General features: G+C 41.2%; 1 protein-coding gene across 9 annotated transcripts in view; it reads right to left on the bottom strand.

Annotated features, from left to right (window-relative positions):
* Positions 1–440: 440 nt before the first annotated feature.
* ctbp2a (C-terminal binding protein 2a) overlaps positions 441–19,658 on the bottom strand; it is a 70,727-nt gene continuing 51,509 nt past the window's right edge. For 5 of the 9 annotated variants that reach the window (XM_061744615.1, XM_061744618.1, XM_061744617.1 and 2 more), the window contains 8 exons: positions 13,580–13,734; positions 8,475–8,619; positions 7,464–7,670; positions 6,656–6,870; positions 5,452–5,582; positions 5,213–5,340; positions 4,999–5,122; positions 460–2,512 (listed from right to left, as the gene is read on the bottom strand). In XM_061744615.1, the coding sequence (XP_061600599.1) occupies positions 2,329–2,512; positions 4,999–5,122; positions 5,213–5,340; positions 5,452–5,582; positions 6,656–6,870; positions 7,464–7,670; positions 8,475–8,619; positions 13,580–13,734 (1,289 nt within the window). In that variant the 3' untranslated portion in view covers positions 460–2,328. Of the gene's footprint in view, positions 2,513–4,721; positions 4,800–4,994; positions 5,123–5,212; positions 5,341–5,451; positions 5,583–6,655; positions 6,871–7,463; positions 7,671–8,474; positions 8,620–13,579; positions 13,735–19,658 lie in introns of those variants that run through there. The other 4 variants (XM_061744620.1, XM_061744613.1, XM_061744611.1 and 1 more) reach the window with 3 other exon arrangements.

Here is a 19,658-nt window from a genome sequence, read left to right as displayed (position 1 = left end):
TCGCCCCCAGGTGGTCAGAAGTGGTATTCCTACATAGAGTGGCTTTAAACCTTTAAGCTGAACTAGGAAACGTAGCAGGCCTGCTCTCAGGCCTCGAGGCTGAGTCACTTGTAAGACACTTTAAGAGCTGTTTGGCCTCTTGCTTGGCCCTTCTCTTGTTTTCTCTTCCATCGTTATTTCTTTCAGTCGCTTAACCACTTCTGCCATTAAGTATACTGTAGCTCGAGTTTCATCGATGTGGGATCTTACCGGACGTCTTGGGTTATCAAGCCACTTTGGTTCCTTTTTTTCTCGCCCAAATGGTTCCCCTGTATTTATTTATTTATTTTTTTAAACAATATCTCCTATTCCAGGACCGGGTGACGGCGGCAGCAGCCTGAGCAGAGTTGCCCAGCCTTTTCCCAGACTTTTCAGCTATTACATCTGATATCTATTATGTGTAAATCTCCATATATTTACTTTGAAATCACAGAGAAGCAAAGCAATAATAAATATATACTTAAAACCTCTGAATCTACCTGAAAAACATCACATTTTTCAGTTTTCTTTAGTGTTAAAGCCATTTACTGACAATGGTTGTAGATGAAAAAACAGGAAACGCTAAATATGGTATTGTGGTTAAAATATATAAAAGGGTCAAATAAAGGCTTATGATGCTTACAGTGTAATTAACAGAAGCCATAAAAACACTTGCTAGTCTCATTTGCATCATGGGAAATGTATTTCTTTGAAAAAAAAACAAAAGAAAAGCTTGAATATTGAACAAATTAGGTAGGAAAGGTACAACAGGAATCTAAACATGACGTGATGCGGACTCAGATGTCAAATTTGAGGAATTTAAATATCTTTCAGAAGACAATTCCCTGGAAAAGAATACAGCGTTCTACCGATCATCAAACAGAACAGTAACTTTTATTTATTGGTTCCAGCTGCACTGTATGCTATATGTTCACCTTGTACAAGAAACAAATACAAATACTCACACTAAAAACCAAACATTCTGCCAGCGGCTGACGCCGCGGCGCCGAGGGGGGATGGACGCGGCCGCTGTTTGTTCACGGAGCCTCCGAGAGCCACAGCTGGCTTCCATTAGAGCAGAGAAACAAAGGAGAAACTATGAGGGGGAGAGGGGGGGCTCGTCACATAAGACTACGGTTATATGAACATTTAACAAGGCAATACAAATCTAACAGGAGTGAAAACCTTCAACATCAAAAAATGTACATTTGATATATTTTTAAAAAAGCACAACGGAGAAAGAGGTGAAAAGCAGGTATCCAGGATTGTTGATTTCTCTCTCTCTCTCTTTTTTTTGTTCATACTGATGCTGATTTTTTTTTTTCCTGAGTCAGTAAGAGATTTCACAAGGTTTTTGCTGCCGTTGTAATCTAGGTCCTTTGGATGCCAGCAGTTAATATCCATTCATGAAAACAACCAACTATCGCACCTCGGTTAAGCAGAGCTCGGATGGTTGCAACAAGAAGAACCAACAACAGCAATTTTTATTATTCTTTTTTGTTTTTTTTTGGTTTAAAAAGGGCAATTTCTACCTTTAAGCCGAAATATTCTTCCACATCTACTGCCCCCCCCTCCCCTCCAATAACCTTGTCTTTTACATTCTGGGGCCACTGGTCTTCATGAACAAAAAAGGGCAAAAGATGGGAGTCCAGATTTGTGAAGGTGCCGTCCGCAGCTGACTGTTCTCGTCTGCTTAACGTAACTCTCAAGTCCAAACATTTTCACACACTGTAGAACATAAAAACAGAGGTTCACTTGCAACAGAAACACAGAAAATAGGAAAAACAGAAGAGAGTAAAAAAAAACAAAAAAAACAACTAAGTAACACAAGACACGTTTGTGCAGAAAAAGGGTGAAGTTTAAGGGAAAAAGGAGGCTTCGAGGGTCGTCCTTTAAACTAGGCAAGACGGGTCAAGTTTCCATCCTGCACATCCTGGCAACGTGTCCCAGAAGTCAGGAGGAGGTTTCCTAAAATATATGCAATAATGAAGATATAAACGAAAGCGTCACTTAGCTTTCGGACAAACAAAAACGAATATGGAGGGAGATGTTTCAGATGTTCTGTGCATGAGATTGACGGTCAGTCCCATCTCAGTGTGGCAGTGCCGGTGTGTGGTAACGTCCACTGTCCTCACTTGGGCTTAGTGGTTTCATACAAAAAAAAACACACAAAAAAAAAAAACCAGAGTGAAACGCTGCCCTGCAGGCAGTCTGCTGGTAGGTCCGGATGGCTGAAGTCAAGTGTACTGTTGGATGGGTTCCTTCGTTGACACTCGTTTCTGCTCCTGCTCGGCTACAGCGGCAGTTCTACTACGGCTCAGTCATGTGCTCTCTCATGGGGTCGCCGTGTTTGGAGGGCTGGTTCGGGGAGGTGGCCTGTGACGGGTGGGTGCCCGGGGGCAGGGTGTGGGTGATGGGCACCCCCCCGGGCACCAACCCCTCCATCGGTCCGGGGATCCCACCAGGGGCGACGCCCATCACGCCAGGGGGGAATCTGGAGGAGGACAGAAGGTGATCAGCAGGCACGTTGGGGAGAAAACATCAGAGCAACGTTTGAAAAATTACACACATCCTGGAAAAGAATAGCTGCTGGTTTTTGTTCTCCTAAGAATTTCTGTCAAAAATGGATACGTGGCTGAAAATTAGAAGTAGAGTCAAATAATTTGTGTGCAATAAATAGAAACAAAACAACTCAGTAACATCGCCTCATTGCACATGATTGCATACAGGACTGTCTCAGAAAATTTGAATATTGTGATAAAGTCCTTTATTTTCTGTAATGCAAAAATGTCATATATTCTGGATTCATTAAAAATCAACTGAAATATTGCAAGCCTTATATTATTTTAATATTGCTGATCATGGCTTACAGCAGATTTGTAATGAATGCAGAAGGTATGATATTTTTGTTTTTTTAATTGCATTACAGAAAATAAAGGACTTTATCACAATTTTCTGAGACAGTCCTGTATAACTAGATCTACAGCAGCACAGAGGCAACATATGAGGATTTTAAACATCCTAATCTATTGTAAGCAAGGCTCACTGATACAAACAACGCTAACACATTTCCCATACAACACTTATTAAACAACAACCGCTCCCAACATAACATTCCCCAGCAAGCAAGGCACACAAAGGTTAGGGCGAACACATCTTCTGTTACAGAGCGCTGGACAGGAAAAGGGTGGAGGGAAACTGAAACTATTCAGGTAGGTAAGTAGGAAGGTCGGGGATTGTTTGGATTTACCTGTGTCTTACTCATGCAACAAATAATAAATACACAGTATGAAACTGATCTAAAGCGATATATAACAATGCCACCTCTGACCACATGGGGGGCAGCATGTCACTCCAACTCCAGCAGATCTGCGCGCCCCCGTGTGGCCAGACGTGGTATTGCTACATGCAGCGGCCTTAAGAGCAAAACTGTACTTAGACAGTGAAGAATGGATGAAAAAACGAAAAATTAAGAAGCAAATTATACAGAAAATGTGGTTCATTTAGAGCCAGCATAACAATAAGTGATGATGTGAATCATATTTCATGTTTAATCATCATAAAAGCAGCCTTGAGGTTAACAACAATTATTACAAACTGACGATGGAAGTAATGAAATGTTCCAGCGTTGTGATAAATATGTCATGGGATTTTATAATGTTATTTCACAGTCTGGAAAAGCGATGACATTAAGTTAAATTGGCAAAGTTTTTGAAAAAGTCTTAATTTACTTTTACAGTTTTGTGATTCAATCAATTTTTGAGACTTATTTTGTTGAACTGCACCATAAGGACACAGAAAATCATGGTTTGGTTACTTCAGGGTTAAGGCAGCTTTTCTACGGCTTCATGTTTTTTTCAGGTGTAAATAACAAAAACAGCAAGGTGTTGACAACAAATAGTAGTCAGTTGACTGTAAGAACAACACAGTTTCAAATTTCATTCAAGCTCATCAATTTATCCTATACTTATATTTTCAATTGTCCACCATCTTCATCACTTTCACTTATATTCAAAGATTTTTTTTGTTACTTTCACACTCGAGGTGTCTTAGAATTAAAATTAATTATATGAGGCAGCTTTGAGTAGTGCATGACGACTGATGATGGTTCGACAGGAAAGTCGCTCTGTTTTGATTGATGTCAATACTATTTATATCAAATCACGCTTGAAATTTCATCACTCAGCAGTTTATTACTATTTTTCAGTTAACCTCCATTTTAAGTGTTTTTTTTTTTTTCTTATTCACATTCATTCTCATCATCTCCATTTTTGTTATATTCACTTATATCCACACAGTGTTTTCTCTTCTACACTTTGTGATAATCTGTCTCTGTCCTTCCTCCTCGCAGTGAGGCGACTCCTCCTCCTCCCCTCTCCTCCTCTCCTCCACCCAAACCTTCTTGCTTTCATGCAAGAAAAGAACAAGAGCAATTCAATCCACCCTTCAGATCCAATTTCTATATTTTAAATTGAAATGTGTCCACCGTCATCAGACTGATCGTGTGTGTTTCATGTTCAGTGCAGAGTGGGGGTGGGGGAGTGGGGGGGTTCATGAGATGTCTGGTAGAGTGGGTACAGTTGCAGGGAGTGTAAGTTAGACAGTGAAGAGGAAAAGGCTACAGAACTTACAGGGGTTTGATTTTATTGGTGATGTCATTGGTTTGCCCCAGCCTGCTGGGGGACAGTGATAGTTTCATTTACCTGGTTGAGAATTAGGTATATAATTTGTCCTGCATTCCCCCGGTTGCTATGGTCTGTACCATGGTTTGGTTCACTCGGCTGTGTGAGAGAAGCAGTTCAGTCTGGTTGAGACAATATAAAGCCTAAAACGTAACATGGGCTAAACTCATTTGGACCAAGTTTTATGCAGAAATCCTCCCAAAAGCTCCAAAGTTACAAACATTAATGTGAACAGGCTGAGCCTGGCTACTACAGGCGTTGAGACGACGCACAAAGCCTGATCAGGTAAATGTGCTACCTGTAGGCGGCACCGTTGATTTCAGGGTGAACTTGAGGCTGCTGCTGCTCCATCATCCCCCAGGGTGTCGAGGTAACAAAAAACTCTTTGTTGACACAGTTTCGCAGACTGTCTGGTATACGGCCTGTGTAGGGGCGAGAGTGAACTTAACCAGTTAAGAAATCCAGACATGTGCTCGTGTGGATGGAGAAAAAGCTCAAAGATGAATCCGTACCAGTAATGGCTCTGCGAATTTCTGTGGCGGCGGCTTCTCTCATCTCCAGCGACGCCTGCTCACTGTACCAGGCTGTGTGGGGGGTGCAGATCAAGTTGGGGGCATCTTTGAGGGGACCTTGGGAGAAACTGTTGAGCAGAAAATATAAAATGGAGAAGAAAAGGCAGCCGTGAGGTATGAGAGGGACAGAGCAAGAACCGCGTTGTTCTGACTCTGCTGTTCGTGAAGGTGAACGGCACCTGAAAGGCTCTGACTCGTGGACGTCTAAGGCAGCGCCACGTATTCTGCCTTCTTTAAGCGCCTGAGCCAACGCTTTCTCATCCACCAGACCTCCCCGTGCAGAGTTGACCAGGAAAGCCCCTTGACGCATCTATACAAAAACAGAGAAACAGAAAACAACAAAGGCCTTTGAGATGCTGAAACTTTTACCGACAGGAAACATTTAAATGATTCTTCTCACTTTTATGAAAATAAAGGGAAACTACAATATACAAGATAATGTAGGTCTATAAAAACTACATTTATTGTTTCAAATAAGAACGAGTGAATATGTACAGTTGTATTATTCATTGCAGTTCAGTTTATGTCCTCCAGGTGGCAGCAGTCACCAAGCGAAGACGAGCGTTTACATTTGCAATCATCTCAAAGATAAACAGTTGTGTATTCATTTACATTTGGTAAACATATCTGTCATGTTGAAAGAAGGTGCTATAAAAGATATGCACTTTGGGACCGTTGTGCATGACTTAGTTAACTGAGACAAAGTTTGGTTAAGGCATGCACATCTGGCCGGGCAGCCCACCCAGCTGGCAGCTGTGACTTGGCTGGTCAAGAGCATTCCTTGGCTTGTAACTGACTGCTTTTTTGGCAGTATGCAATAGGTGTGGCGCAGTGTTGGGAACGTGCAAGTGAAAAAAAAAACATGTTATGGACTTTGACAAAGCAGTACGCGCAAGATTGCTGTGCAGGGTAAATATTTACAGCGGTTGTCTCATGCATTTAGTTCACTAATCCCAACATGAGATCGTCAAATGGTGTTAGATGCATACTTATCCCGAGCAGAAAATCTCTATGCTTGGTTCATTTTCAGTGATGAGCATGCAGGGGAACATCAGTGGCATGACCCTCCGCCCCCACAACACTTTTGCAAATGTTTGGGTCACACTGACCTGAAAGCTATGAAAACACAGGAACAATGGAGTACATCCTCCCTCGTGTGAACTAAACAGCTGTGCCTCCTTACCTGCGCTTTGTCCAAGCGTCTTACCACTCATTAAAAGGTTTTTTAAGCAGCCTGTAATTGCAAGTTGCCAATAAAAAAAGAGAGCTGGCAACCGAGACACGCCAGTGGTTGGCCAACTCTCCTCCCAGTTCACCGAGCTAAAGCTGTCCCGCCACCTTAGAGAAACCACCGGCCAATCTTAGCATCACGTTTGCCCAAACCTGTTTGATGGTGAAGTCGTTGATGAGGTGGTGGTTGTGTTCGTTCAGGTTGCAATGTAGGGAGACGCAGTCGCTTTGGTAGAGCAGGTCCTGCAGCGTGTACACCCGCTGGACTCCCAGCGAGCGCTCCAAGCCGTCCTGCAGGTACGGGTCGTAGAAGATCACGTTGAAGCCGAACGCCTTGGCCCGCATGGCCACCGCCTGACCCGCGCGGCCTGATAGTGGGGGGAAAAGATGGAGAGAGACATTTACTGAGCGAAGAGTTGAGGCAATATCCTAAATATTGCTGTTAAAAAAAAAACAAAAGGACAAAGTAATAATTAAATAGATTTTTTTTCCAGTGATAGATAATTATGCCACTTAATTTAACAACTTTAATTAATTATACATAGTGTTCCCCACTCTCTATGCATTTTCTGACTCTCAGATACCTATTTTTCCTGACGTTCCCATCTATCATTCATCTGCTCGGACTAATTGCTACAGGAACCCTTACTATGGCGGCGCCTTATTAAGCCAATTAAACACTGTCTTCAACCCTAATAATTGATTGAAATCTTCACAACACATTTTCTACATGACACAGCTGTTTTCAGTCAAAACACTGGTTAAATAATTAACTGACCATAACAGAAATATTAGAAGTCTCATTAGAAGCCTTTGCAACACAGTCCAGCGGTGGATTCTGTTAGTTTCACTATAATAGTGACGTTTACACACAGCCACACACACAGATTAAGTTTGGTTGATCAATCAAGTGAATTTTGAAGTACAATGACAATAAATTGTCTTACGTCTTAATTCTTACCAAATCCAATGAGGCCGAGTGTCTCTCCTCGGATCCTCGCCGCCCCGGACGCGACTTCCCGGATCTGCTCCACGCTCTGGACCCGCGTGCCCTCCCGGAGAGCCTGGTACAGCCAGGTATTTCGCCGGTACAAGTTGAGGATGTGACAAAGCGTTGAGTCTGCCGTTTCCTCCACTGCTGCTGAGGGAATGTTACACACCGCAATGCCTGGAGAAGGAAATTCAGATTCAGATTCAGATTCAGAAAAACTTTATTTATCCCCGAGGGGCAATTGCAAGACAACTAAGCAGCAGGACGTTGAAAGTATCAAATAGAATAATAAAATAAAATAAATAGATAAATGGAGCATGTCTTGTATGTACAAAACATTTACAAAAAATATATAAATATAAGAATGTCAGAAAAAAATTTACAATAGAGTGACTGTAATGGTATAAATACAATATAAAGTGTCAATGTAAAGTGTCGACAGTGGAAGTAAAATACAAAAGGAAAAGTGAACGCCGTGGTTAAAAAGATTTAAAATTAATGTGTGAGCATAAACAAAACATAATCGTGCTAAAGTGTAATGGATGGAAAGGGTAGTGATGGTTAGCAGAATCTCACTACAATCTTCTGAGGCCCAACATGTGCCAAAGGGGCCGAATGGGAATCAGAGGACGAGCTTCATATAATTTGGAGCATCTGCGCTGAATGTGCAATCAGTTCCATAACAACTTCTGTGTACAGTTAATAAATAATTCCTCTTACATATGTAATGTTAAGTCATTATATTGAGTTTGGTTTGACCTTAATAAAAAGGTGCACCATCCTCATCCATTATGCATCTCTTCTGTTTTTGTTGATTTATTATTCATGTCGTCCTGTTGTGGTGAGCAGTTAAGCCATATGGGGAGATGCAACTCTTCGTATTCATTATTCTTGGCATATGATTACCATCTGCTTCTGAGCAACCCCAGTCTCTCCATCTATAATCCACCCTGTTTGTCTGCGTCTGTCCCCCAGCCTCACCCAGCTCCCCGGCAGCCTTGATGTCAATGTTGTCGTAGCCGCTGCCGATGCGGATGATGATGCGCAGCGCCTTGAACTTCTCCAAGTCCTCTCTGGTCAGGGTGATGGTGTGGTACATCATGGCCCCCACGGCCTCGTTCAGCACCTGAGGGACATCAGACAGCATGCCGTCATCATCATCATCATCATCACCACTGTGAGTCAACTCAGTTGAAAATGGTTCTTGATCATCCCAACGCAGATGTTCTGCCTCTGTATACAAGTGTGCTCTGCTTTTCCTTGGACCTAATGTTTATGTTCGCCATTCCTCATCTGAATGCACATGGATTGTTTATGCGCGTCCTTAAATAGGAGCGGCCACATGCACGTTTATTGTATAATGACTGAATCCAAAAGCTGGTCTTTGTCACAATCCATTAATTCAGACTGTATGAAAACAAGGTTAGAGTGGGTGCACGCAGGACAATAAAGCAGACTGACAGCTGCTGAGAAACCCAGAGAGCATAAACAAGTAGCTGCTGAGAGCCGGGGCTGTTAAATAGCCGGTTTAAATTCACAACCCGCTTGCAAAATTAGCTTAACTGAGCCAGATTAGCATAGCCATGAATTTCCACACAACATTTTTATTGGCGTTTGATGCAGCAGGAGCTGGATGCTTAATTCAAGGTTAAAGCTCTCCTCGTGTATTAATGTCGTTACTTGAGCGAAGCGGGCCGGCTGCAGGCTGGAGACACAGCTGGAGAAGGACGGTGAATCACTGCTCCCCACTCAGCCGCAAGACCATGAACCGAAGTCTCTCTGATAAATGTATAAACTCAGAGTTCACGTTAAGTGGAAAAAACTTCAGACAAATGGGTTTTGTTTTGAGTCTTTTTGTACTTGAGCTAAAAATAATCTGTAATTGCAGATGGCCTTTTGAATAGTTACCTACAGGCCATTCACCCACAGTCAGAACACATCTGTGTGCAGATTAAATCAAACTATTAGTTTATTAGTGAGTCTGAAAGATTGTTGGATGTGAGTGGGCCTGATAGTTGTGCCCGTGTGCTTTTACTGTTAATAATCAGCTGAGCAAAGAGAATCATTTCTCTGCTCCAACTCACAGATAAAGCATGTTCATTAGTGAGTGTTTGAGTTGTTTTTTAAGGTTTTAGCTGAGTCAGGTTATGTTAAGCGATAGTAAATTAATGACTTGCACCAGTGTTTAGAGACGCGAGAGTTGCTCTTGTCAAGATTAAACTTAAAAAATACAGAAACAAAAAAAATGTAAAAGAAATGCTCCCTTTGCACCTCTTAAAATGCAATGAAAGCTTTTAATTTCAAACTGAAACAAACTACTTTCAGAAGGAAATATTGGATTTGATTTGCTGGCCTCTCTAACTACAGCTCCTTAGCTAAGGCTTCCTCATATATCAACCAGCATCAGTCATACCAACACCACTCCCTTCATTGAAAATACAGTGCAATGAAATTAAGAGATTATAGAAATTATCTTCTGATACTTGTTTAAATGGCTTTGAAATGTGTGGTGATTAAGTGACTCCATAAACGCTTTTCTGAGCAGCAGGTGCAGGTATTTGAGCTTCCCTTGCAGAACACAGTCCTTGTTAAGAGAGCTGTGTTATGCAAAGCCAACATTATGTTAGAGGGTAGTTTGTGCCATTAAAATAAAGTTGTGTCTGTGTGCAGCAGCAGCTGAGAAACTGCAGACTTAATGTGAGTAACTCAACCAGAAGCTGCATATCACTATTGTCATTTGAGCTCAGCTGCTGGTTTTGTTGATCTTTGATCGATCTCCGCTCTAATGACTACAAGGCTCAAAAATAATATAAAACAATAACCATTATGTCAGAGCTCTGCATTCGCAACCATGTTTACAAATTATTTACCAAAATGGCAACAAGCAGTTTGTATCACAGCAGCCAAAGACAGCTCCATTTTATTCCTTTCTGAAATCCTGCATGTCCTTTTTGTCTTTCCAAGGACGGTACTAGATCCCTTAATAGAGCCTGAGTGCTCTCTCATAATTTTTCTTTTTGACTCCACAAGAAAACTCTCGCAGGTAACCAGCAGCTCAGAGATGCACTTGGAGAGTACCTCTTAGCTGCCACGGGAAAAAAAGCCAAGACATGAATAGCCAGTATTTGTACTCTGATGTAAAAAAATAAATAAATAAAAAAATACAAAAATCAATAAGTGAAAAGATGACCTCATGACACACTCTGAAAGCTCTTTTCTGGCAACACTTTCACCCTGAGGCAGAAGTGCATTAAACAGAAACATCAAAAAGTGTAAAAAATGCAACCAAACTCACGACGTTTGGTACATAAAAGAGGAGAAATAATGATAATAGTTAATGAATTTAAATGTATGAAATAAAAAAAACTAAAGAATAGCATAAGAAAACAACATTTAGACAATACATTCGGGCAAGGTAAATAAATGTAAGCAAATGCCATGGTTTTACACCATTTTTAAAACATTCATACATTTATCTTTTATATAATCTTTTTGTGTATTTAATTGCATATTCAGTTACATTTTAAACCATCCATCACTTTTAAAGTTGGCTACATATTTTTGGACTTTGGTACCATAGTTTTACACAATCGGCAGTTTTTGTAAATGACTCTGCGTAAACGTACATGGAGCTGGTGACTAATTCCCGCTGCATCTGCAGGCGGCTCATGCACAACAACAGCAGCAGCAGCAGCGTGCTCCTGCTTACAGTGAGCTGGTAATGTTGCGTGTGAACCCTTCCACTAATGAGACTGTGTGTGTGTGTGTGTGTGTGTGTGTGTGTGTGTGTGTGTGTGTGTGTGTGTGTGTGTGTGTGTGTGTGTGTGTGTGTGTGTGTGTGTGTGTGTGTTGCCCTCCCGTACCCGCTGCTGTGTAGTTATAGTTGTGGGATTGCTGCCAACATCTATGCCTCCAGATGGGCCCTCTGTTTGTGTAACATATTCACACTGAGAACATCTTACTGAACAGAGGCAGTTTTGGGGTGTGTGTGTGTGTGTGTGTGTGTGTGTGTGTGTGTGTGTGTGTGTGTGTGTGTGTGTGTGTGTGTGACAGAAAGAGTGTATTGTGCAGAAAAAGACTAAAATATCAGCTATTTCTTTTCTATTTAACCCGGTAGTTTACATCATACCGTTGGCAATCAAATTCAATTATAAATCAGCCACAAAGATTTTGTTTTTTTAAAGGAAGATTTCTACAAGGAAGCGTTTTCTCTGAAACTGACACAACACGAATTAGAAGAGAAACCACAAATCCTTCAGCTTTGACTGTGAAATTGCCGCTCAACCAGCTCCAGTGCATAGACGGTAAAATGAGACAAATGTTTCACCCACTCTGGCTGAGAACAATTATACTGAATTTCTATTACCAGCTTCCTCCTCCTCCTTATTTAACAAAGCCGCACTTCAGCACCCAGTGGGATTAGCGTCAGTGATGAAACCATTATAGCTGTACTGGAAGAGTGGAATGAGCCAGTGGGCTGAAATATCACTACAGCATTACAGAAGGGGAGGCGTTAAAGGATTCTTGTGTAGCCAGCAGAAAGAATCTCTTTCAAAGTTACACAATCTCAGCATCACGGCGAGTGCGCGTCTGTTTATGAGATCCAGCGGACGCTGCCATGATCGACGTGTGAGTGAGCAGATCGGTCTGATAACTTTGCCACGTGATGTGGACTGATGCTTTTTCAAACATGACATGTAAACAAAACTCAGCATTTATCATATTTAAAATCAGGGTTTAAACTGTGAAGCAGAAGTGTCAGCTTTATCACTGAATATGAAAAAAAAGAGATTATTACACAGAAGGTTGGACTTAAGAGCACTAGCAGCTCTGCACATTTCAAAATGTAATAATAAATATCAGTAGCCACTGCAGCTGCCGATCACTCTGAATATTACAAAACAACTGATACAAGACGGAGAAGGCAATAAAATGAAGCTGTTCAAGCAGCTTTTGTTTTTCTTCCAGTCGTATGGTAATTAACAAACATCAGTTTCCAGGAACGGTGGAGGTCATGTTGAGATCGTTAAGATCAATGAGCTTTCAGGGAAAACTGTTCATAGTAAACGATCTATACATGGAAGCTGAACAGTCTCTCGTTACCTTTTCAGTGTAAAGAAAAACCTGCAGGGGCGAGAGACTGCCAAAAAAAGTCATCAGAGAAAAACCTTTGAAACTAAGTTTTTTTGCAACAATGGGCTAGAAGTGATTAGAAAAAGAAAAGCTGCAGGATTTTATTAAAATGGACATCTTTCCATCTGTTCAGGACGGGAGTGGATTGATTATCCTTTGGACTTTGCAGTAGCATCTGGCAGAGGGACTTCCAGTTATGGGGATGGTAATAAATACCAGCAAATTCAAAAAGCAAATGTATTTCATTTGTAAAAAGCTAAAGACAAAAACAGGATTGGTACTTTCTAAATCAACAATCCAAAGGTTTTACGTACCTTAACCCATAAAGTCATCATTGAAACTCAATGTACAGACATCAACACAGAAGCGCACACATAACAGCCAAAGAAGCATTTTACATAAAAAAAACCCCCAAAAACAGGAAAAAAAGTTTTTGAAAGCTGTAACAAAAAAGCACAAGAAGCGGACCAGCCAAACCACTGCTTGAAACATTGTACTGAAACTCATCTTTAATATCATGTCATTTGTAAACCACTTGACCTTTAACTTAACTTACTTATCACAGAAAAAATGAATTTATATACTCCAGGCTTTTGAAGTTAAAAGTATTCAATGTACATCTACTGTATATACTGTATAACCCCCCCCGCCCCCCTCTGGCTGAGCAATGAGGCGTTTTAAATGTCTAGTTTGAAAACATAAAAGGTAGCAACAAATCACCATGAAATGATTAAAAGTAATAACATACATGGATAAAAGCTGCTTAAATGAGCTTATAAACAGAAAGCCATCTAACGTCAGTTAATCCTATAGAAGGTGACCTGCAGGGCAGGTAGGATTTATATAAATTAAATCAATGAAAGCATTTTAATTCTTATCTATATCAAAAAAAAAAAAAAGAAAAAGAAGAAAACAAACGATGAAACGTAAAGATCTGATGTCTGATCCCATACCTTTTCATGTATCTCCTGTGTGGACTGGGCGTCACAGAAAGCCACGGTGGCGAGATCCTTGAGGATGGGCATCTCCACGGTGCAGTCTCGCCCATCCAGCAGCGCCACCAGGGGGCGCGGGTGCATAGGCCCGTTCATAATCTGGGGCCGAATACCTGCAGAGAGGCACAGAAACGAGCCGGTTAATTATTTACATGAGGCACATGCAGTCAAGTGAGCCGCAAAACACCCGGCTAAGTGTCAGAACTGGAACCTGCAGCAGCACAAGGCGCTCACGCAGACTGCGACTGTGTGTTTTGGCGCACACGCATCCGATCGATTCCTCTAAAGTCGATTGAAGCACTCTCTACTTTAAAGTACTGTCATCATCTCCCTTACTTGACTACACAGGTCAATTTCATACACACATACCCACACACACACACACACACACACAGACACAGACAGATATGAAAACCCACCTTCACTCACTATTATCCACACTGTTACCAGGCAACAGGTCCTTACAACCCATGAGGTCATCACCTCCATTATCCTATCACTGCACAGGAGCCAGCAGGCCTTTAACATCTGGCCCTGTGTGTGTTTGTGTGTGTGTGTGTGTGTGTGTGTGTGTGTGTGTGTGTGTGTGTGTGTGTGTGTGTGTGTGTGGCCCTGTTGTTGCACTGCTGATTTTTTTTAATACACTTATTCTGACACTGGAGAAAATAAGCACTCACAGTAATTCAAACTCCAGGAGTTATCGTGCTTCTTATGGTGACAAAAACTGCCTTGCAATGAATTTTGACTGCTGCACTAAGCTGGACAAACTTGCCTCCCTTAAAATCAACACAACAAATTTTGTGACTAATAAAACTGTTGACAGCAGAGGGAAAACAAATCTGACCAGTGTAGAGCCAGATTTGGATGAAAGGAGGGGGAAAGAAAAAGGAAACGGGAGAAGGGAGGTGGGGTGTCCACACACCACCACTGTCTGGCTCCCCGTTGCCTGTTGTCATGGTGATTAGAGGATTTGGGCAGGATTATGAAATATTTTATTTAGTGGCATCTGCGCTGCTGGAGAGGACATCCAAGCCTGCTTGTTGTAGGACTGTTTCTCTTACTCCTCCAGTTCAGGGACACAGGGAAGCTTGTGTGCGACCTCCAAAACTGCAGCGCGCATAAATGTTGTAAACAGGTCAGACGGATGTAATATCAAAACATGAAAGCAGGAGCGTGACCTACAAACGGTTCACGTTCTGCAAGGGAAGGCTCGTTTTCTACTCTGGACGATCACAAACTCATCCAGCTTTCATACATTTCCCTTCTTTGCAAAACTAAGACGCTTCAATAGTTTAAAAGGACTTAACAATTTTGTCTTAAAAAAATCCGGTGGTTACCATGGACGTGGAAAGATATTTCTGCTTGTTCCTTAGTTTCTAGAGAGGCGGGTGTGGCCTGTTTGGAAAATTGTGACATCACATTCTAAGTGCACCAATCGTGGAGTTGATGTTTTTAAAAGGGATTTAAAGTTAATCTTGGACAAAAATAAGTCCCATCCAGCCAATATCACGCATACTTTCTGGAACATAATGAAATATTTTGCACAACAGTATTTAATCACTTATTTCCTAAAAAAAAAAAAAAACCTTTCTACCATTTGATGCTTCGTACATAAAGTATGAAATGCTCTATGTCTGTAAAAATGAAGGTGCACTCTCAATTACACCCACACACAACAGTCCACCGGTGAGAGAAAAATGTTATCATGGGATTCATTTCAACGAAGCAGCTTAGCAGGTTGTCATTCATATCACTGCTGTGACAAATGACCTGAATTATTACTGGGTTCAGCCATTTAATAATTTTTTCTTATTCAGTTTCCATCCATAGCGGCAGGAGGGGAACCAGTGAGTCCACATACACAGAAGAGGTGATGTGTAGGAAAGAAGCTCAATACCCGGGTAATTAAAGATGAGAAATTACAAAAGAAGAAGATCAGAGAGAAACAGGAGGAGGGGGGAAGTCGTGGTGATGAGCTGAAGAAAACTGGAGGACATCTGCGTGAATATATCTCTTACAAAACAAAGAGGATGCGGCAAGCTGCTGGTAACTTTTAAAATAGCAGATGAGCCTTTAAAAGCAGCTCTTCACTAATTTTACACAAGTTTTCTTGCCATATGTGATGACTAAGCCTGAGAAAACAGCTGCATGCAATCTTCTGAATCTCTGGAGTGAGAGCATGTACGACATCTGTCACAGACAGATGTCTGCGGGACACAAACTGGGGGAGCGGGTTACGTTATGGGAAATGATCCATTGTTGCCTTAGCTGCTTTGATTTCGATCATTCCTTTCTCAATATGTCTCTTGTGAGAAGCTAACTTTGAGAAAGTGCAAAGCTGCTGTGGCTCTTTAGTTGTGTAATATTCTCCTTAAAATATCTTAAATCAGCACATTGCTTATGATCCGTTATGATCTGATTGCAAATTAGAATAGATAAGTTATTATCATCCACATTTTGATTTAATGAAATGTTTTGCTTTGATTACTCTTTGCTGGTTCGTGTGGATTTATGAGACGTTTTTGAGGAATTTTTGTAAAGTTTTGTAAAATATTCTGAAAATAAGCGATACAGGACTACTATTGATGGACTGTTGTTTGCAAATATGTAAGGACATGTAAGATTCACGATGTGGGAATAAGAATTTCCAAAAGTGTACATAGTTTACAAGCAACTCCAGATATAAATATAAATGAGAATTTTTTATGTGGAAGAAAAAAAAAAAAATCAAATAAATGCTGCTTTTTCAGCTTGACTCATGACACATTTCCCAAACTCAGACAGGGCTTTGCAGCCAAAGTAACTGCTTTGGTTCATTTGAAGAAGCACAGACACAGTTATCCAGTACCGAACCAACTCGTTCAGCCTCAGAACCATTCACATGTCATGTGCACAATTCGGTTTCCAAACAGTTCTCACCCCGACGATAAAAAGACACGAGGATGAGGCAGGGTGCAGGATCTAAAGCTGCAGGGAGAAGACACCTGTGGATCCACAGCTCTCCTCTCGTCTCCTCCACACACACCTGCAGGGTTCCTTATCAGACTAACACTGATACACACACGGGAAACGCACACACAGCCTTGTGTGTCCATGCGTACAAACACGAGAGCGCGGGATCAGTTCCTCATGTCGACGCACAACAACAAACACGCCTACAGGAGGAAAGAGCAGCATCGGTGAAAGAAAGTGGGTTAAAAAAAAGCTGTTAATTAATAACTTCCTGGTGACTCATTTTCAGTTATTGCTCTAATAAGGCAGAAAATAGCACTGAATTTAACACATGACAAATCTGTACCTAATTAACACTTTAACAAGGTTGTTAATGCAGGTCTTAATGACTCTGACACAGGGCCGGGGATTAGCAGCAGCTCACTGGTGATGGATGGAAGAACTGACAAAAAGTACAAATGACAGTATGTTTGTGTTTCACGGGCCGGGGGTTCACTCTGCAATGAAATGAAACTCCACAAGTGCTCAGTCAATCAACCCGCCGACAGTTATGGACCTCTTGTCTGTCACATAAAGTTGTTATTTTGATTTGCTTGGGGCTGCAGTCTTTAGTCTTGCGTTTTGGACCACACTGAACACCGGCCGCATAGGTAAAACACAAACAACCAAAAAGCAGAGACTAGCGTCAGCTGGCAACAGAAGTGGAAGAACAGACACGCTTTTTTGAGTTTAACCCAGATATCAGCACAAGTTAGGGCATAAAATGCTAAATAGAGACGAAAATGCAGCGTCACCCCCACCTGTTTAATCACAGCCAGTCTGAGGTCACATGGGCCCTTTGCATCATTTTTCTGATTGGAGTTTTTAACATGTGCTCCTTTACTTATCTTAAAAACACTCCACTGAGCATAAAATAATTTTCTTTGTCCAGATGAGCACTCATGCCAGAAGGAATCTGCCTCTGCCACTCTTAACCATCCTGAGAGGATAATGTCTGAACCTTTCTCTGTGCTAGATCTGATAAGAATCTTCACGAGCTCCAGGCGGATTTTTTCATGCATTCTTTTGGAAATTGTAAATGGCGCTGACCTCCCCAGCATTCAAACAAGACTTAAAACATATAGCCTGCCATCATGACAAGATTAATAATACACTAGTATTACACTAAAAACAAACTCATATTACTGGATTGTTTCTACAATATCAGATATCAAGGTTTTACAACGATGCTGTAGTTAGCACATTAAGGACCTCATATAAAGTCTGTCCTGATCTTTGAGACCTTTAGTGATCTTCCCCCACCCTGACTATGTTGGTAAGTATGCCTCATATGTCCACCCCTGGATCATTTAAACACAAAGTGGAGTGGACACATTTCCATGCTTCACTTATTCTGCTCACTTGTCAGCTTTGAAGGAGACATGACTTAAAAGATTTTAAATAGCTGCAAAAATTATATCTCATTCCCATAAAAACATCCCAAGAAAGTATCATATCAGTTTTTTGTTCTTAAAACGACATATGAGGGTTATCTAGGTGGATAAATTACATTTTTTAAGCTCATCCAGCCTTCCAGTAAAGTTAAAGCAAAACATTTTCTGGAAACTCTGAGTTTCAAATTAGGTATAAAGAGGCTACGCTGTGGATCTAATGGGATTGGTATGTGCATAATTTCACTCCGTTTTTTTTACAGCATTACACCATGTTGTCCAACTTTAGCACGTTTCCATATGCAGTGCAACATTACACCCTCAGTAGTCATAGATCTTTTGTTGCGCCTGACTCTTTTTTGATTTTTATTTTGGAGCACATACTTTAACAGGAGCTTTAACTGTCTTTTCACTTCACTTTTTGTTCATTTTTAAGTGCAAAATAAAGGTTCCAAGGATTTTTCTTTCCGCCTGACTTTGTGTGTGTGTGTTTTTTTTGGTTTCCCTTCAAACAGAAGGTTGCCGGATCGATTCCAAGCCATGTCACTTGCCACAGAGCATCTGGGTAAAACACTAAAGCACACTGATTTTAGTCAAATACTAACCAGCCGGTAAAAAAATCCACACATTTTTTGTCCCTACAGTATATTAAGCCTTTTAAGGTGAGCATACCGTCAACACGTCATCAGTTGTGGCAGCAAGCTCACATTAATGTATCCACATGGGAATCACTGGTTGGTTGATGTAGAAATCTCTACAACAGAAACGTAATCATCTCGCAGCTGCAACTATCTGGAAAAACAGTCAGAGCATTTAGACCACAAGTTGTGGATTTTTCATGGCAAAAGGAGTGGAAAACAGAGAACATAAATGAGTAATCCCCGATACAACTTAACACGCTGTATTTTTATTTGAATCCATCTCTGCGTCTCTTTTACCCCTCGCGGCGAGGAGTTCTTTAGGAAGAACAGAAGCCTTTCTTTCTAAAACACTGAGATCCACCCAACACCGGGCTAACCCTGAAGCAGAAAGAAGAAAAAAAAAGCCCCACAGAGCTGTTATTCTTCTGCTTATTAGCCATTACATAAACCTCTGTGACCAGCAGAAACAACATGTTTAAAAACGGCTTATGCAAAGACTGTAGGATCTGTTGGCTGGTACTCTTTTGAGAGAGAAAAACACAAATTGCTCGTGCCAGTGTCCGGTTGTTGTTGTTGTATCCCTAAATATTTATCACAGCACAACAGCCAGCATTGTCTGTCAGTAATAAAGAAACCGACGAGGACGCCAACAGCTTGAGTAACTAAAATCTAAAGCATGCTCAGTGTGACAGCAGATCGTCTAATCCTGCAGAGATCATGTGCTGTTACACCCCTTGAGGAGAAACTTGGAGGGACTGAAGTTGATATCATCCTTAGCCAACGCTAATCACAAACTGGATGATTTGTCAGGAAGTATGAAAACTTTTTGGCAGAGCTGGCACGAGCACGCTCTCGGCCACAAATGGATTACAGATGTTCTAAACTAAAAAGCCCTTCTGGAGTCTGACAACAGAAGTAGATGTTTCATACTTTGGAAAAAGAAAAAGCAGGACTCAAAAAGAAATATTTCTCTCCTCTTGCGAATCTGAGCCGGTCTAACTCTATTGTTGGGAC

This window comes from Cololabis saira, chromosome 17, assembly GCF_033807715.1.
Source record: "Cololabis saira isolate AMF1-May2022 chromosome 17, fColSai1.1, whole genome shotgun sequence".
NCBI classification, from domain to species: domain Eukaryota; kingdom Metazoa; phylum Chordata; class Actinopteri; order Beloniformes; family Belonidae; genus Cololabis; species Cololabis saira.
Note: the sequence above shows the minus strand (reverse complement) of the source record. Positions and strands in the feature narration are given on the sequence as shown.